Here is a 20478-nt window from a genome sequence, read left to right as displayed (position 1 = left end):
GCTGCAGGGACAGGAGCAAAACGCAGCCCTGGCTGCAGGGACAGGAGCAAAACGCAGCCCTGGCTGCAGGGACAGGAGGGCCGGTCCCCAGCACCTGCAGCCACCGCTTCTCACCGTGCCCGCGGTTGAGCTCAGCCCGCGGGGCTCAAACCCAGCACAAACACACATCAGTCGGTCCTTCAAAAGTGCAGGGGCTGAGAACAGCCGAACCTTCGCCTTCCAGCAGCGGCGCTCGAATGACCGCCCCGCTCAGGTACCGCTCCCCCCACACACGGGAAGCCCACCCTGATGCCGGGCACCATTCAGAGCCCTCCTCTCCCAGGCAGCAGCACCCGGGGGCTCTTCCCAGGCCTGGGCTCTGGTGGGGACTGGGATCCTGCCCACCCAGGGGGCTGCCTTCCCACAACAACATGATATCCACCCCTTCTCAAGAGCCCTTCTGGGTAGCGCAACGAATAGCGAGATCTTCTGGTGAAGCTACTGGTAGGTGATGTGTCCTCTGCCCTGCCCGTGTCCCTGGTCTCACAGATGCTGACGGGGCTTGTGCTGCACCGGGCAGTGAGCAAGCTGTACGTGGTGGCCAAGAAGGGATGTGCAGCAAGTCCCCAGACCTTGCGTGCCACAGAGGGCCTGGGGAAGCCAGCCTTACCTTCAGGGGGAGACAGATTTGGAAACAGCACCTCTTCCTGGGCTGCAGTGGGAGTGGAGCCCCACGCGGGACACTGGAGGACCTATTGCTTGCTGCATTGAGGCAGAAGGTGAATCTGGGAAGGTGTGAGGAGGCTGCTTCTCAAATTATTTGTTTTGCATTTATAGATAGCACATAAAGCTTCAGGAGCAAACAAGCAGCCAGCAGGAAAAGTAATGCACTGGCTGACTGATGACAAAGACTGAGGCTGGCTGAAGCAGCCACTCTTTGGGAGCCTCAGGCAACCTTCTCAAGCAGAAATGGGTCGAGAAGCACTGTGGCAGGGGTGCACCCACAGCACAGAGCCTGGAGCAGGGCAGTGCAGGTGCATGGCCTATTGCCACCACAGAACGTGCACATGGATCTAGCTCAAAGACTACTTGTTCCAGGACCTAACCAGGGCTGGGGTGGTGAGCCTGCTCTTGCAAGCTAGAAGCAAATTTCAGGATTAAAGAGTTCAAGTGCCAGTTTTGAGCATAAACTTTTCATCAAGCACAAGAGGAAAAAGGTACGTGGACTCATCCCTTGCCCTGCCTGGAATATTGCCAGCACCTTTACTCTCTGCTCTGCCCAGCTACCTCATAAACCAACTTCTGCCTCCTCCCTTCCCAGAGAGAAGAAAGGCTGGTCCCATATTGCCCTTTTGCAATAACTTCCCAGGGACACCCCACCCACAAGTCTATCATACCTACAACTGCCAGCTTCTGGCTTGTCTCCCTCTCAGGCATTTTGCTCCCAGTTTCCTTCCATTCCTCTCACTCCTCAGATCTAACATTCATCACTGATCTCCTTTCCCACTTCCCGTCTCAGTATCACAGGCTGGACAATTGGTGCAGGGCAGAAGATGACGCCTTGCTCTGAGGCCTCTACTTGACCACATCTCTAGCCACTTGGGACTCAGCAGAGAAGGTGTTAGTCTGCTCTTCAGTCACCTTCATTCCTTCTTGCTTGAACAGTCACTCAGGGCTACACATGCCATGGGATACCTGAAGGGGAACTCAGGGGAAAGTGAAAATTGAAATACCTTTTGCAAACTGGTCACCCTACAGATTTAGTCTCTCAAAGCCCAACAGTCTTTCCAGCTGTAAGAGAATTCTATCATTTGAAAGCCACGTTAAGACACTTAAATGTTTTCTCAATGGCCATATCTAGCCAGCGATCACAACCCACAGCAAGCAAAACCCCAGAAGAGTTCTGTGGATGCAGCTCTTGCACATTTCTCAACCAAACCATTACAGCTGCTGCTAGAGAGCACTACAAACCCTCTCCCTTTGTGAATCTGATGTAGCCAGGAGGAGCAAAAAGAAGTACAAATGCATTTGAAATCCTGAGGTCAGCAGATCAGACCCCCCCAGCACACAACAGGAAGGAGGTTGAGTAAGAGGTTGCCAATTTTTCCATTGCCATCTTTCAGATCACTAATGGCTGCAAAATTTCCTGAAGGGAACTAATAATATAATGTGTAGAGTTAGCACATTTATAAACTCACTCCCCGCCCACCCAAGAGAACATACAGGCTCCCTGAAGAGAAGGCACTGTGTAAAAAACCTCCATGCTGCTGGCAGCTGCCATCACAACAGGGAAAAGGTACCAAATATCCTTCAGTGATTTTATGCCAAGGCCATGTAGCAACAGGATACATCCAACACATCCTTGAACCCACTCAGTTTCTACTGCAATTCCTCATTTTGGCCACGTCAAATCTTTGGCCTTCAGTACATGGAAAGATCAGGCCCCTCGCTCAAAATAGGGAGGTTTTTAGCTTTTATATGCAAATTGCCTGGGTCAGTGATGACCCCATGGCTCTGGAAGCTAGCCAGAAAAAACCCAACCTAATTGACACTTGATTTCTTCCTTCTGCAAAATCCTATGGATTTATTTCCATACGCACTCTGTGGATTGCAGGTGGTCATCTTCTTACATATGTTTCAATATTACACCGCTGAGTGATCAGACTAGATGCCAACCCAGTCTTCATAGACCTTCTAGTGCCTGGACTAGATACCTCTTTCCTCCCTCAAATATCAGGAAATGGTCATTGAGTGTCATGTAGATGAGTGTCCTGCCTGCAGAGGTGGATCAGAAATCCTACCTTCCTCTTTCCTCCTGTTAAGGATTTTATTTCCTTCCTAACCAGCCCCCATCACTAATCATACAAGATACCTTTTACAGAAGCAACGAATCAACAAACTCTACCATACTGCAGTTTCTTGATGTGGTAAGATATTCCAGGTACATTAAAATACCAGTGATCTCACTTTCCTTGAGAGCACGTGTCTCAGGTAGAAATACCATGGACTGTATGAGGCCAAGGAAAATGAACACATTTTCTGGAAGCTCTCCTTTCTGATCAGGAGCAAAGAATATATAGAATACGTATCTTTCTTATCAGGCTGATCTCCACATATGAACCTTTGGAAGGAAAAATAAAAAGCACATATCCACCATAAACCAATCAACTAAGGTTTAGGTAACAAAAATGGAAAGGAACGCAGAAACTTGTCCTCATGGCCAAAACTTAATTATTATAAACTCTGCTTCTTCCCATGAAAGAAAGGAAACTAAATTCTCATTATTCTGTGGTGGCTGTCAGCCCCAGAAGTAACAAAGCATGGTTCAAGTCTATGCAGCTGACTGCTAGTTGTCAGAATTTCTCCCTCTACCTGCAAGAGCTCAGCCTGGAGTCACTACAGGATAAAAGCAAAACTTTGCAAAGGTTTTTGAAAGAAATTAATCCAGAAAACCAAAGTGGGGAACTGTGTACCTGTTATCAGCACACCTAGCAGTTAACACATGCAAAATGCACAGCAAGAGCCTAATCCTAAAAGATGATCAGCTGCTTTAATGCCTACCAACTTTGATGCAAATTGCAGGTGTAATGTTGGCAGTTGAGGTGTCCAGCACACAGGGTGCTATCTGGAGAACAAAACTACTGGATCTCAAGTGTAGTGGAATATACATTTTATTTCTTAAAAAGGAAAGTTACTAACAGAATTTAATACAGTCAAAATTTTACAATTTAAACAAAAGCTTTTCTTGTTCTTAAAAACCAGTTACGAGCAGAGAGGTGAGAGGATTTAAACTACTCACAAAATCCAAGCTGAAGACTTTGAGAATTCAAATCTGTGGTTTATACATTTTAAAAAGTGTAATAAATGGATATATAAAATAATACCAACTCTGCAACAGTGCAATGCCCTTTCCTCATTAGATTGCTGTTTAAGCACCTTTATTTTCACCCACCAGCTGCCAGGAGTGTATAGGTTTATGTACAAAATAAGCAGTTTGGGACAAAAATTAATATATAAATTAAAACCATTTATGGCAATACATTTTTACCCAGCCACTTTACAATCTTATTCTCTCTTTCATTTCTATGGAATCTCTCAATCAGGATGATTTCAAATGCACCTTATGGACTGCTTCAAAAAGCAGCTGCATTTGCAGGAATTATATAGACAACCTCAAGAAGTTTGATGTCTACATCTTAACATGCAGGAAAACTAAGATCAGAGATATATAAATACTGTGCAGATTTATCATTCATCCCACTGAATGAGCAGGACAGATCAGTTTCACATCTGAAGCAAAAAAACCCAATTTTATCTAAGAGGCAACAGAATTTCAGACCAAATATAGGAGTTCCCTCAAACTATTTAGTTAAAAACTGTATGTCTCTGAAAAAAGCTTTATAGGAACAGTTTTCTGAATCATTTACACATATGCTTAGCCGTTCTGTAGCTATTTTACAGCCTAGAGACACTGAGGTGCAAGGGGGGATCAATAAAAAAAAAAAAAAAAAGAGATGTCACCATCTCTGCCCACTAGAGAAGATGTTGTGGCTTTGTTATTTCTGGATCACTGCAGATGCAGCTGTTACCAGAGAGGAGACTGCTCCAGTACAGCATTAAAGACAAAGTTATATTATGGCTGGAGAACGCATCATCACTTCTTCATCTCTTTAGATGAAGGTTGATGGATCAATCCCACCCCCTCCTCAAAAGCCACGTGTTAGTATTTCCTACCGGATTGCTCATGATCCTCACTCCACTGTTTGATTGTTTTTTCTTTTAACATGAAATAGAAAGGGTCGTGAAAGCTGATGAAAGTTCCAGCTGCGCAGCACCCAGCAAACATGTACTCAGCAAAACCCCAAGTCATTCATCACTTTCTCTCTCTCCACAGCACAACAGGATACCTGTGCCATCGATATATGTAATAGAACTACTAAAGATGTAGACTATCTAGGTTACAAATGAATTTCAGTTAAGTCACCCATTGTTTCGCTGCAACTTGCTGCAGTCTGGCTGAAGGATGGAGACAGATCTGTTTGAGCCAAAAGAGAGAAGAGTCTCAGTCACTAAGCTTTATGAATCATCTAACATTGCCACCTTCCAAATGCTACTCAAAACCAACAAATCAACTGTCCAGATAATGGGATGGGAAGAGTACAATTACAAATGTCATCAGTGACTACTGTTAAAGAAAGACTGGAAGAGAATCAGTTCCCTCAAATTCTCTTGTTTCTCTGCTTAAATAGCTCAATATTACTTTTAAAACATTTTTTTGTTGATAGAAAGCATCACAACTAGACTATAATTCCACAACATCAATCTTTGTTTTGATTTCTGTAGTTGTCTAGGAAAGAAAAATAATTCCCAATCAAGCTACAGGAAGCATTAACAATATTCAGATATTACAATGGAAGCACTTATTTATTACTTCATAGAACAGATTAGTTTTAAAAGTGTATTTACATGTTCTAAGTTATACAAAATACAGTATTCCAATAATCATGTTAATCACCATATTTCAGACAACTTCACATAAAAGTGCAGAGGATGCATCCACCCATGACTCTGGCCAGTAGCAAGCGGTCACCCACAACTTGACAGATGAGAGCTGCTATTGTGCCCCCTCAGGAGAACAAAACCCACCATACCTTCTCACTGAGACATAGCTGCAGGTCTAAGAAAACATTCAGGCAGGTACACGAGCAAAGTTTGTTGAGACCCACAGACCAAAATCACATGCCTTAATTTACTAGACGTATGTGAAGTACATTATTTTTTAACAGATGTTGTACAGCAAAGGGCTTCTGCTCATGCCTTAGTTGGGAAAAGGAAGTAACAAGGGTTTTGGCTTGTAACAGGCACCCAAATTACACTGAATATCAACAGCTTTATAACTACAACTGATCCTGTGTTAAGGACACAATTCCGCAGCTGACTGGGCAGAGCTTCATGCTCAAGAACAGATCCTGTGACATCCACATGGTTCTCTACAGATGCAGGGCTCATCCCATGCAGAGACGACAGCAGAATTGAGGCCTTAAAATACTGGGGCCCCAGGCAGTAACTTCCTCACAACACAGAACTATCAGTTCACGTTGGCAGGTCAAGCCCCAGTGCAGCAGCACACCTGGGTAAAGCAACAGCTATTTTTTTTCATGCCTTTCTGCAGTAACTCTCCTCCCTCTCTGCATATTTCTTTCACTTTCTTTTGGACTGTGGAAATCAGATCAAGAAAAGGAGACTCCCAAAACCCAAACAAGTTTGTATCTTCTGTATGATGCTAAACTGCAGGGATCCAAATTGACCTCAGATTGTGAACAGTGAGGCTTCAGTTTAACAGCCTCACCCAGGTCAGACTCTTGCATTGCTCTTCTCTTGCTTTCATTCTTTACTGTCCTTGCCAAGTACCCGTGCCTGGGATACATGTTATCTTCCTCAAAGGATTCCTCTTCCCCTGTAGCTGCTTGAACTTCAAGAAGTTTGCATTCCAAAACTGACTCACTAGGGGATGGCATACCCTCAAACTAACAACTTACATTCTGTATGACAAATCTGCATTATCATGAATCAAATAACTGGAATTTCTCTATTTGCATTATGTTAACATCTCCACAGAAGTTTAGTTAAGCCTATTCTTTCTACCTTTTTCACAGTCTTTCATTGTGAGTTTATCTATCTTCACCATGACACAGTAGCAGAGTAACTCTCTGAACATCTAGAAAGCCAGCCAGTGCCTTGCAGTGCTGCAAAGGCAAAACACTAGCATTAACAAATTATTTTGCTGTTTATGGATTTAGAAGTAGGTTGCCAAAAATCAGAGATTTATGCATTAGAAAAATTAGCATTTCTCATCTTGTGCTTAGCAGATAAAACCAAAAGGGTGAACAGAAGCCTATCTGGATTTTACAAAGGTCTTAGAAACCTCCACTCTCATTAAAAACAAAAGCATCTGATCACAGGGAACAAAGCCCTGTTGTGCTGGAGAGGCTTACAAGGTTGAGGGAGCAATATTCTCTTCTGCAGAAGTCCATTATTTCTTCTGTCTACACAAAAACATTTTTCCATACAAGTGTTTTTATGACAGTATTCCCAAAGCTGCTGGCCTTCCACTGCACCTCCCAACTCAAAATGAAGTTGGTACAATTAGTAGTAGCAGTCCTGCAGATAATGCTGAAAGTGATTTCTACAGCTAGAATACTTGGGCTTTCAAACAGCACAGCAGGGAAATGAAGAATTGCCAGAAAAGGCAAAATGATAGTAGAAGAACTACAAAAAAGCCATATTTACCATTTTTTTAAAAAACAAAAACCATAATCCCAAACCCCACATTTCTTGCCCCAGCATAAGTTTATAGTACACTACTTTTTCACCCTGTCCATGCAGGACAAGGGGGGGGTGGGGGGGAAGCAGCAGAATTCAGATTACCTGAATATCAAAACTATCATTAACTGTGTAAATGAACAAATGATAGGGCCAGTTTACCAACATTACACCTGCAATCTGAGATATATCCACCTGATCCCAGCACAGAATACTCCAGAGTAAAGCAGACACTTATGATTCCAATGCTTGCTAAAACTTTATGATAACCATGTGAGAGTAAAGACTTTTTCCTGTGGGAGTTAATGAGATCTTTGTTACTGGCTTCAGTGGGAACAGATCTTGGCAACAAGTGAAAGATTAAGCTTCTAGGGAATTTTTAAGTACAAAACTGCATTATTATAAGGAGATATAACTACATGTAGATTAGAAGAGCAGGTGTGAAAACAATACTGTAGGAAATGCAGCACATCCTGTGTTCACAGTCTGTTTCTTCTGTAGAATGAGACAATGCTTATTGCCCACAAATCTCATCAACAGCTTATATATTCTCAAAGTTAGTAGTGTGAAGTGGCCATTTGGTGTCAATCCACTTCCTAATGGATGTAGAGCTGGGTCAAAACCTGCTCCCTTTAGTGGCAATCCCTGCAGTGATGCTGAAAGGTGCTCTCCCTTTATTCTCTCACCTTGGAGATGGTCCCTTTATAGCTCGAACAGGGCACACTCTCATCAGGCACAGTTACAGCCTCTACACAGCATGTTCCAAGGTCAGAGAACATCAGTCACAGCGTCAATTCAGCATCTTGTAAAGTTCACACTGAGCTAAAAGAATATTGGCCTTCTTATGACCACTATGAAACCACACCTATGTTATCACTCACTGATAGGATTGTCATCCTGGTCAAAGAAACAAGATTATAGTTAATCGTTCTGAGATGAGCAGAGAGCTCCGAAGCAGTGAGCTTAATTTCCTGAGACTGCAAAAACTGAGGAAGGATTTCAGCATTGCACCTAACTTTTTGTCTGGCAATACCTACACTCCTTTAAATATTTACTACTTTTTCACCTATCTTTGAAGATGTTGCTTCTTAACAAAAAAAATAGTCTCCACCTACAAAAGTTTCAGCTGCACTCACCTTAAAGTGCTATTTTCCAGATTGGCAACCCGTAGACACGTGAATGACAGAATGTGCAAATTTGCACTGTCCTACAGGGAAGCACAAGAGTTTGCTAACAGTCTTCTCTGAAAGATCTAATGCATATTCACTGTTAAGTTTCCATTGTGTGAACTCTTGATACAACAGGAAAAGCTAATAGAATTGCACGCACTCATCTCAATGACTGAATATTTTGCTGTTAAAATAGCATGACATACTGGCAAAATCAAACCTGTATTCAACATGTAATATTTAAAAGATATTCCTAAAGCAGTAAAAGACCCTTGTGAAGGACTAGCAACTCCTTGCCAAGTTACAATACCCTTTAGCTTTGTAATTTGAACAAGAAGCACAACTTTCAAAAGCCATTCAAAGATAACTGAAAATTTGGGAATAATAAGTGCAAAAATGTTGCTACATTTACATGCTGTCAGGGTTGTTTGTTTTTAAATCCATGGTTTGACCTTTATCACCAAAATAAAGCAACAAAAAACACTACCTACAAAGAAAACCAACCAGTCCAAATCAGCAACACCTGATAAGAGATACATGCTACATGCTGACATTTCAGCAACATGGAGCTAAACTATTCCTCTATTTGAAGAGAATATCCCAATATTACCTCAGAGCTTTAGAATCCCAAAATATAATAGTACACTCCTAAGTATTCTTTTGTAACCAGCAAAAAAGTTAAAAGCACTTTTTTCACTTAAGAACATGGTCCATTAAAAATAATAGGTCAATAACTTCATTTAATGCTCTTTACAGAGGTTATGCCTTAAAAAAATTGTTATGAATTCTGGATTTTGAGATTTTTATGATTCATTTAAATGAAGTTTAAAACATTAGCTGCTTCTTTACACCATTTTCTCTTTGCCGTTCTGCTCTGAAATTAGGGGTGGAATCTCTTGGGTAAGTGCAGAGTCAAAATGCTCATTCAATGTTAGTGTTGAGCTTTGCTGATAACAAGCTGTGCCCCGTAATTTCAGCCCTTGTGCTTCTGAAAGCTTTTCAAGATGTTTTTTTTCTTGAGGCTTGTGCTGTTTATCAGTCTCCTGGCACAAATACACTCCTGTCTTACAAGCTCCATTTTGGCTACAAGCATGACCCTGTATTACTTTCCCAGAAATTAGGTACTCTTTATTCCCACACAAATTTAGCTCTTAAGCTTCCTCAGTGTAAGAGTAGATTCTTGTTATGTTGATGAAGCTCTTACGAAGCAACTTCCACCTATTTCCTCCACCTTCCACACACAATAAACATCCCCACAATCTGTCCAAGCTTTCGTGTACTCTCCCACACCAGCACAAGGGTCTCGATTCTTTTGCTTCCAATTTTAACTGTAGGAAATCACTGGCTGTTTCTGTTTTATAAGACAGATGAACAAAGTCCTCTTTCCCCACCGCAGTTCCCATGTAGTCAAGAGACAGAAAATTGTAATATGGTAGCCAAGAGCCACTGTTTTGCTGCAGCTAATACTCATTTGGTAGTTTCAGCCTGCCAAAAGACATCGGGATCCGCAGCTCAGACTAGCACCTTTTCCATGACTGCTAAATAGTTAAGAGGAGATCTTGTTTCAGCAAAATACCATAAAAGAAAGTGAGCCTCATAAAAGAAACAAAAGAAAAGGCAGGTTACAGCAGTGCAGCTGTGGAGCAGGAAAGCGATCAAAGTGTTTTACTATGACATGGGTCATTTGATAGAGGTTTATTTCCACTCTTTGTACGGCACACTGTGGTGCTTTCTGGATTGTTTCAATGCCTCTGCTGTACTTTTCCGCAGTGGAAGTCTCACACATCACTGACTGCTGTTTTCCTGGTGTCTTTAATTCTGCACTCGCAGTACTCCACAAGTTGCTACACTGTACCAGAAGGGAGCTGCAGTATTAAATAAAATTCATTCTACCACAGGGAAAAGAGTCTTAAAATATAGCAGTTCTTAATATATACAGACACTTTAATTTAAAACTCCTTATTATCTTCCACTCGAGTGCTGAAACAACGAGTCACTATTCACACAGGCTGTCAACAGACTTTGAGACATGAACTTTGAGTGTCTTGACAAAACCCCAGTAAGTAAGCTTATTGTAGTTCATAGTTACAGTGAGAAAGACAGATAAGAAAGCCATATACAGAATTAAGGAGACTTTGCACTTTTCATCATGCCCAGCCCTGGGTAGTTCAGATGGGGTACTTGCAGGCAAGCAGGCAGGCAGGGTCATCGTCAGTTGTTTGTGTTGGGACACCTCATAGATTTCACTGCTCGCTCTGAAGACTGGCGATTCATGTGTGCTTTTTAGTTTCTTTGTTTTTAAAAGTCTTTAAAGTTGCATCACTCGGAATCAGATAAGTCACTTTAAACAAAGCAAAGTGTTAAGTGTGACAATTTATTTATAACATACTTCCCACCATCACCACCACACACCACCCTGTGAAAGAAAAACCCCTGCTGAAAGGGTGACAATTTTGAGTATGTTTGAAAGAAGTTGGACCAACACTGCATCAAGAGCCACTCTAGTCAAATTGAGAGCATAACAGAGGGGGAGATAGTTCAAAGCATAGTTACTTTTGTGTTCTGGATTAGCCTGCTTCTCCACTTCCTTAAGAAGTCAACACACAACCAATCTAAACCCATACCAATTTCCACATTATGTTTAAAAGACAATCTAGGCAAGACGTTTTTAGTATAGAAAAGAAACCCTAATACTTTTCTATTATACTTTTCAGCTTTCAATAGGGGAACTAGGAACTAGCCTACACATCTTCCATCCCACATTTACTCCCCTATTTATATAGATACTAGCCCAGGAAGTGTAGCCTAAGAGTTCTGACACAGCCACTATATTAAGGTAGCTTCTCTTGTTAAGATGACTTCTAGACATACACTTCTGTTAAAGCTTCTGGTTCTTGCAGCTGTAGGTCATATAAAAGGTCCCAAAATCACACACAATATATTTTTTTTCTTTTAATACCACAAACTGTTGCAGCAGCTCTTGGTGCTGAGAATGGATTACTTCCAAGAGGGCAAGTCTTGTGAGCTAATTTTATAACAGGAAACATACTGGAGAGAGAACCAGCAGGCATGGAGAGACCAGATATGCTGCTACACAGGAGACAGCGAGGTAAACGGTTCGTGTTTAGAGTGAGTGTAGCTTGTTCCACAGAGTGTTGACAAGGCAAAGGATCAAAACTCTTTCTTAAGCTCTTGTACAATAGGTTAGGTAAAGTAACAGTGGCTTGCTTCTTAAAAAAAAAAAAAAACCAACAAAACAAAACAAAAAAAATTACTCCTTTTTTCAAAGCGTAAGGTACTGGAAATTACTTAACAGATGGGACTCAAGGGTCAGCCTAAAGAGCCAGATCTCTTTCTATAAATCTCCCTTACTTCTCAATTTTAAGATGCTGCTTTAGCAGCAATACAAAAGAGAAGTCCCACCAAGGAAAAAAATAAAATAAAATGAAGAGTGGTGGTAGAGATACAGCTTAAAACCCACAGCAAATTATTTTGTCCAGATCTGTAAAGTGAGAAATCCCCTACTGTTCCCTCTCCTTGGTTTCTGGAAGTTGTCCAGGATTAGAACCTACCATGATGTTTGAGAAGTATTTTAATCAACAGTGTGCTGACTCTGGTCTGCATAACACTTGTGCATTAACCTCGAGATACCTGTTTTTACAAGAGATTTAATGGTTTCCTGTCTTTCTGTCCTAAAGGTTCCCCTATTCCTCTTCAAGAGGAACAGAGTTCTATGTAAGTACTTCCTAATGCCTCTGAATGGGAAAGGAAATAATTTCATGATGCTGTCCAGCAACATCTACCTCAATCTTAAAATTTTTACAATTTAACTGAGAGGGGTGGGCAGGGTGAAGAGGGAGAAAAGAGCAAAAGTTTAAAAAGAAAAAAGAAAAAATGAGAGTCTCCTAGGCTCTTTCTCCACTTAAAGTGGAGACTAAAATAGACACCAAGAGCCCTGTACAGTCAGGAGGGATCCACATCTATTCCTCCAGACAGGTGAATCTGTTCTATTGTGTGACATCAGAAAATGCTTTATCAGCGTTAAAAACAAAGTTGAAAATATAGACACTAAGATTTTGGGCAACATAATGATCAGGGAAGGGCCTGAACAAGTTACGCCAACATAAACAGGGTTGTTTGTTGTTTGGTTTTTTTTAAATGTAGATGCAAAATGGCAAAGCCTGGACAAACTTTTTTTCTGGGAGCCCCTACAGAAGGCAGAGAAGCCTAAGAGGCTAAACCAAGGAGCCCTAACAAGGAAAAGGGGTGTGCTTACAAGGGTCCGTATCTGGTCTCGTATTTAGAAACAATGTTCTTGCACCGTCCCACTTCCTTGCGCAGCTCTGCAACCTCCGTCCTCAGGGCCGTGTTCTCCTTCTCCAGAAAGGCTGCCCGGATGGTGATCTGGTTCTCCTTTAACCGCCGCGCGTCGCGGGAACGCTTTGCTGCCACGTTGTTCTTCTTTCGCCTTGTCCAGTACTTTTCATCCTGTAGCAAAAATAATGATGGGGGTGGGGGGGGGAAAAGAAAGATGCCAACCTGACAACTGTATCAAACAGACACCTCTTTATTGCCTAGTGACATTCACACTGGCTGCTCTACTGAAGAATCTCCTTCACTGGTTTGCGGGTCTCTGGCACCAAACTGCAGGCAATGCTACTGTAAGATTTCATCCTTACACAAGTCTTGTTTTGGGATAAACCAAGAACTAGGGGCATTAAGAGACCTGGCTGCTAAGAAGCTGTCCGACTGAATTGTTCCCTTTACTCAGTTTCCATTCGGGAATGAGCTTCCACGGAAAACAACTTGTTCTATTGTCTGTGCTGCTTAAAGCAGGATCATATATAACACTGGGCAAACATGTACAGCAGCCTTCGAAAGTGCAGTTGATGAGGATGTGGCTTGATAGCTCTTTTACTTCTGATTTCTGTGTATCGCTCCTGCCCGGTAATTAACTTGAGATACCAAACCACCAAGAACAGCAGCTGACTTGCCAATTCTGTTCTCGGCTGTATTTCTGTCCAGTCTCATAGGTATAAGCACGTTAGCTTTCTATGTCAAAATGTTTGGACAAATAGTCAGACACTTTGATCAAGGCTTAGCAAAGTTTGCAGCAATAAATCTGTTACCTTTTGCTCATCTGGCACAAAAACCTTCTTGGCTTTTTTAATCATTGGTTGTGGTTTCAGGTCCTCTTCAGTAAATTTATGCTTGCGAGGATTGAAGAGCTCACCACCAGGCACACTGGACAGGACTAAATCAGCAGGATCAGGGTTAAAATTCACCTCAACTTCTACGCAGTCAGGATCAATGGGGCTGGGAGTGTTTCTCTCATTTTGTGGTGGGGACTCTGGCAACAACAGGGAAAGTTACAATACATTCACCAGGATTAAGAGAATTAACTGAGAAGTCAACTTAGGAATGTCTATTTCTTGCCTTACTGTGGGTAGGTATTTCCCTAAGGTGTGCTTGGTGCTTTACAGCTGCTGGTACAGAGAGAAGCTACACAGTCCAGCTTGTAATGCAAACTCTAAGAACATATGCTATCAGACATGAGTGGACAGATGTGGGACAAGAGATGGTTCCTCCTTGGCAAAAACTACATGCTTTGCACACTTCAGAAGTGCCTTCCACAGCAGTAAGAAGTGAGAAACTTGTCTCAGTCTGAATTTTGTGCCATAGAAAGACTTATGGAGACCAGCCTGCCCAAAGACCCCATTTCCTGGGGTTTTCAAACGTCAGACAATTGTATTTCCAAACAAAGGACTAAATAAAGGTGAGGTTTTTTTACAAATGCAACAGTATTCTACTTCTTTGCCACATGGAAACAGTGATTGTACTCATATGAACTTTGTCATAGTTATCTATTATTTATAAACTCATAGACATGAATCGCAAATGTCAGTGCAATTTGAAGTAATGATCATTAAGGTTTTTTTTATGTATTTCCTAGAAGAAAGCCACACCCTATGGCTTATTGAAGGAGTTCCACATTTTGCCTTTCTCTAGCAGATTCACCGAAGAGGCGCTGAACAAAATGCTTTCTGTAAAGTCTGCTCATAAAATAGTATTGTGAAAGTTTAGTGCCTACCATGTTTCTAGGCAAACTAAACTGCTATATTCTTTAATAGAGCAGAAGTTTCCCAGTAGCCATTTAAGCACAGTTCTGTTTCTTTGTTCCTTCCATTCCTACTTCAAAGCACCACAAAATATCAAACCACATCATTAACACACCTTTTCCAAGTGCTTGTTCTCACATTTCAGACTAGCATGAAAAGATTGCTGCACTGTTTTTCTATTAATCATTGTCAATTTGAGGTACATCAACGTAGCATAAGTTCACCCAAGCAGACCAAGCCACCAAGGTAGCACAAGTGACTTGTAACAAACAATTAAATATCTTGCAAAATAATCTGAGAAACTATTTTCTCAATATGTCCCACTTCTCTAGATTAGCAATAACAAGAAAGCAAATACTTTGTGTTGGTGTTTCAGCTCTCCTAATTTCAAAAGAGAAACATACTGCACTCTGAGAGACACATACTCGCTTCTTCCAGGAGGGGAAGAAGAGAATAAGCAGCATCTTTGTTATTTGACCCAGACTATGGCTCTTGTATTGACCCTCTTGATCTAAAGAAGCATCCTTTAATAGGAGAACAACAGAAGTCCCTCAGAGCCCTGTATTATTCCACCTACCTGTGCTGGAGGCTGCTTCAGATTGCTGGTAAACTGCAGTGGAAGAGGATGATGCAGGAGAACCAGTGGAAGCACTAGCAGACTCCTTTCCTTCCAACTCAGCCACAGGCAAGAGTGGATTCTGGTTCAAATCCAGGTGGGTAGGGCTGGAAGGAATTCCATTCTCCAGCAGGAATTCATCCAGATCCATGTACTCCAGATGGAAAGACTCGCCATCATACGGAATAGTTTTGTCCCAAATGGGTGGCATAAGGGAAGCGGAGACTGCCATAGTGCTGGCAGCTGCTGCCTCATCTTCTTCAAGCTTGATCTTCTCCTTCTCTTTATCTGAAAGAGAGAAGCAGGTCACTGTACAAGCTGCAACACGGGAGACACTCAAGGTTTAAGAGTCTAACAAAATCCCCATGAGAGGAAATCCAGTAAGCTGTAGTTCTGCCTCATGACATCATCTGGTAAATCAGATGTTGATGGGCAGCGTTCACACATCCGCACGCAACCCGGCATGGAACGCCTGCACTCCCTGTGGGGGCTGGACCACGGACGCTTGCGCAGCCTTGAAGGCCAGCATCTTTGCTGTGATAACTTACCAAGGTGTGACACGATACGGCATCTAGCTTATTAACTAGTCACCACAAAACAGCCTGGTTTTGCCTGGCCCGTCTTGGGAGACAGCGACAGGGAGTGTCCATAGGCAGGATTACATGGGAAGCCGTTAAGAAAACTCCGAGGAAGCAGAGTAGCTTATTCTATGCACAAAGAAAGAAGGTGCAGAAGAATGATCTAGATACAAACAAGAAACGAATATGGCTTTTCAGGTTACATTTGAAAGTAGTCAAAAGGCCCACAGGACACCAGAGACCTGGATGTCTATTGTTCAGTATTTTAGAAGCATTTCTGAAATGACTCAGCATGTCCACACAAAGCAATAGCTCCAAACACTGTTCACTACAGGTAGCTCAGAGGAGCTACATACAATTTTCACTCTTGGGGGAGATGTCTAATAAGGCACACTCCCACACCACACCCCCAAGCCACAAAAGACTGATGAAAATGTCCTCCATTTACTATGCTACAGTGCACATATTACAGAAAAAAAATTGCTGTTTCCAGGTTCCCCATAGCTACTGAATCTTCACAATTGTCTGGGACAGAATCCAAGCAGAAAACTCAAGTTATGGAATAATTACATAATTTAAGAGATAAAAATAAGATGGCAGAAAAGGAAAAGAAAAAAAAAAAAAGAAGAAGAAGAAGAAGAAATAAAATCCAAGTAATTTTCCTGATCCAGTTCTCCATGTAGCCATGCAGTTCTACCAGCACTGGAGGCACTGCAGAAGCAGTGCTAGCACTGCCAGCACTGCCCTTAAAAGGAACGGTCACCAGTTGTACCCCAACCAACTGCAAATTGGGTCTTACCATTCAAGCTGATAAATATTTGTTTCAGTGGAACTAGGACTCCAGAGACATGCACTGGAGCAGTTTGGATCTCAAGTATTCATGCAAAGTTAGCCTGATAAAATGCACAAATCTTTGGCATTAGGATTTTCTAGACAGGCTACAATATGCTAAAGGAGTATTTTTCTTTATCAGGGTTGGGAGTGGGGGTGAGACTCAGCTCTAAACCAGAAAAGCCTATTTATATAAAACCCATTCTGATAGAACTGGCATTCCTTCCACTGTTGCAGAACTGAGACTGAAAGAGCTTTTCATGGCTTAAAGAACAGTGCTGCCATACAAAGTAAATTATCATTTTAATTTACCATACTCTGAACATTTTATACAAAAGAAGATACCGATTTAAAACTAAACAGCTGAGAAAATACTTACCAGCCACAGACTTGGTTCTAAGAGAAAATACCTAAAGAGCATGTTAAATTCAGCCCATGTTAGATTCAGACCACGTTAAATTCAGACCTGAATTTTGTTAACATAATCTTGCAGCTTTTGGCCTTCCCACTTGCCACTTCACACCACTGCCTCTGAACTGCCCTCTTCCAACTCCTATCCCTGCCATAAACCCTTTTTTGCAGAGGAGTTTTGCAACTTTCCTACCCGTTGCTTGGGCAAAGCAAACATGCAGGTTAACAGTCATGATCCAAATAACCTGAGTGTTTCTAAAAAGCTCCTACTTGAAGCTAGTAAAGAAACAACATCTGCTCTACTTCATATACAAGGAAACTGCAACTGTCATTTTAAATCCAACTGGTGAATCAGGGATTAGTATTTCCCCAGGTTTGCACAGTACCCAGCAAAACTGAATCCAGATTCACCTTGGGGGTTGTGGATGACATCCTAGTAAAGGTCACCAAAACAAATGCAAGTGACAATAATGACTTCTTTGTAAAACACTTTATTTTTTAATCAACATCATAAAAAAATTGTGAATATTGAGTCAAAATGTCAACTAAAAAGAAAAAAATCATTCTTTACTCCTGAAAACAACAGTATTCCATTATAAATGATGTCAGTTTTAATGCAAGCCAGCAGTGCTTTTGTTTTGCAACATCTAATACAACACCTCCAACAGAGGAGAAAAGAAACTTTAAGTGATTAGACTAAACATAAGGCTTAAAAATATTTTTCAGAAGGCAGATGCCAAAACGACTGTACTACTGGCATTTGTGGCCTTCTCAGATCTTCCAGTGCCTTTTAGATGTGCACCATCAAAGGCTGTGGTCCCCTCTACTTCCTCTTGCTATTGTCCCTGGCTCAAACCAGATTAGATCTTTTCTTCATACGAGAAGGCCATCTGAATTTTCCTTTTGCTCCATGTTGACAACTGGACAAGCACTGTGCTCCAGTGGTCTTTCTTTAGCTATGCTGTCTCTCTGTCCCCTCACTTCCAACATCAATATCTGAAATAAATTAAATAGCAGAAGTTAATGTATGTACTGGGTGTCCATAAATTTCAAACATGTAAAAAAACATGTTGTATGATAATTTTTGCATTGACATTTTCCCACTGGCTTTATTTCAATTAATTTAATCTTTATGTCTTCTGCACAACATCCTGCTGGCTGCACAGTATCTAATGAAACACTAATAAACTTCTTCCATCTTGAGGGGTAAGTTTCTGCCTGCCCCAGCACGGGGACCCGAAACATTAATTCTCTGAAGGTATTTATAGTGTAAACAGGTATTACCTGACAGCAGAGCTGCAGTATCCTAAGAGGCTCCATTTGCAGTGATTCAAGGTCACCCTGATAAATCTGGACTGTACTTCTGCAGCTGATAGCTCGTGTCCGATTTAGCCCCCTCATTCTGCTACTGTGACCTATTAACTAGGCTGTACATCTGCTCTGAACAGACAGGTCACTGGTTTATGCTAAGTAATTTAGGCAGAGCTCTCCAGTTCTTGAACTGTTTGAAATACTGTTATTTTAGCCAAAAGCAGAAGCCTGGAAAGAGCTTGATGCCACATCCTGGCTTTTCTTCAAAAAAAACCAACAACAACCACCAAAACAAACCCACACCAAAAGGCATACTGACTACAACTGTCAAGTGTTATTCCAGCTACAAACAGAACAAACACTTTTCTGACAAAGTTCCCCTCCTTCATAAAACAATATTCTCAAGTTATACCGAAAACACCAGACAGACCAAGGCTGACTGCCCCACAAGTCTTTAGTCCCACTTATGACAATGGAACAAGACAGGTTTTAGGGTTCTGTATTCCTGATGTCCATTACTGTGATGTTTGTTGAGGCACTCCTTGGGCCACAGCAGCACACAGCTGGTGATTAAGGCATCCTTTGGAGAGCACACAGCAGCACATTATTAACAAAGACACCTATACCCCTGCTCCAGAATATTAATTCTCTTCCCTTCTCCCACAGAACTTTTTATACAAATACGATTATTTTTATTTATTTAATCCCTACAGTGTGCATGACAACTTACAGCAAGAACAATCAGATATGCTTGGTATATGGCAAAGCATTCAAGATGATGGCACGCAGTTGGGACTGGATGTCCTCCTGTGTTGCTCAGGATTAGAAAGCCTGCTTGCTGACTGGGTAGTCAAATTACCTACAGCCGCTGGAAAACCCAGAGGTAGCTTCTGGAGACTATAAATGGACACTGCAGCTACTTGATAACGCTTCTCACAAAGTAAGACAAAAACTATTTTTGTCAACAGGCATTCTAGACAAAAGGCACGGGGTCTTTTCTGAGAAAGGCTGCTGAAAACACACCACTGGATTAATCAAATGAGTAATTAGTTAATCCTTTTGGCGGTGTCTCTAAACTGTGAAGGAACAGAAAATACAACAAGGATCCTCTGAAGTCAGCTGAGTCACAATTCTACTGACAAGCCTTTTGTAAAACAAGGAGTAAACTACCTGTTAACACAGAAGGCATTTTTTCTTCTGTCTTGCAAGTATGCAAACAAGGAAAGCATAAGAGATCAAAATAAACAGGAAGCAAGTTCTACAAAGTGAAACAGTTCAAGGTGGACTAAAGAAATCTGTGGAGAAATTTTAAGAATGAGAACAATCTGAACTTCCATAACAGCATGGCTGGAGAGGGGTAATCAAGATGTAATGGACTCACTAGTAAGGCTTTAGAGAATGAAGATAAACACCCTCCCGAGCTGGAATGGGGTCATCTAGCAAAATGAAAAGCATCAAATGCTTCTAATTTTAGAAAAACACACTGCCTCAAAACGGTATTAATTTTAAAATGTTACATCTCCATAGGCCAGATCACACGATTCTGGAGATGAACACCACCCCTAAGACAAAGTCATCACATCCCAGTCAGCTACCATCATAGTTTCTACACGTGAACTGAAATTGCTCCTGCTGGTGCTGTTGCCTTTAAAAAAGACTTAAGAAATCCCATAACGTTGTAGATTCAAGGTCCTATGTGCTGCAGCATCCTGCACCATAGCAACACCACTAAGACCTTTATCAGAGGCTTTTTTTTTTTCCCCAGAAACCAAACAAAATATTCCCCAGAATCACAAGATGGCTACACTGGCACAGCACCGTGCAATGTTAGCCACAGAAAGTAAATGGATCTTAACTAGCATTCTCACTGGGATCAACCTTGCTTGCACTGTGGCCTACTCCGCACGTTGTCTGGTGTTCCAAACACGATTCTGAGCCTCAAAACTCCTAGATGCAGGGACTTCCTTTCCTACACGCTGGCACACTGGGCACCACAGCAGTGCAGATAAAACCCCAGCCTTCCTCAAAATCAAACTCATACTCACAAAGGCAAAAACATCGGCAGGTTATTTTAAAAAAAAAGGCAAAACCATCAGCAATCGAGTCACCCACGAACCCGCGAGCACCCGCGCTGCTACTGA

The 20478-nt window shown here is 41.7% G+C and overlaps 1 protein-coding gene across 2 annotated transcripts in view; it reads right to left on the bottom strand.

The window, feature by feature from the left end:
- Positions 1 to 10154: 10154 nt before the first annotated feature.
- The window catches only part of TEF (thyrotrophic embryonic factor), a 15383-nt gene continuing 5059 nt past the window's right edge, over positions 10155 to 20478 (bottom strand). Inside the window, exons 2-5 of one of the 2 annotated variants that reach the window (XM_009996354.1) lie at positions 15168 to 15494; positions 13601 to 13821; positions 12748 to 12959; positions 10155 to 10812 (exon numbers count right to left, since the gene is read on the bottom strand). In XM_009996354.1, coding sequence (XP_009994656.1) covers positions 10791 to 10812; positions 12748 to 12959; positions 13601 to 13821; positions 15168 to 15494 — 782 coding nt within the window. In that variant the 3' untranslated portion in view covers positions 10155 to 10790. Of the gene's footprint in view, positions 10813 to 12647; positions 12960 to 13600; positions 13822 to 15167; positions 15495 to 20478 lie in introns of those variants that run through there. The other variant, XM_009996355.1, reaches the window with a different exon arrangement.

Source organism: Chaetura pelagica, unplaced genomic scaffold, assembly GCF_000747805.2.
Source record: "Chaetura pelagica isolate M959 unplaced genomic scaffold, ChaPel_1.0 scaffold414, whole genome shotgun sequence".
NCBI lineage: Eukaryota > Metazoa > Chordata > Aves > Apodiformes > Apodidae > Chaetura > Chaetura pelagica.
Note: the sequence above shows the minus strand (reverse complement) of the source record. Positions and strands in the feature narration are given on the sequence as shown.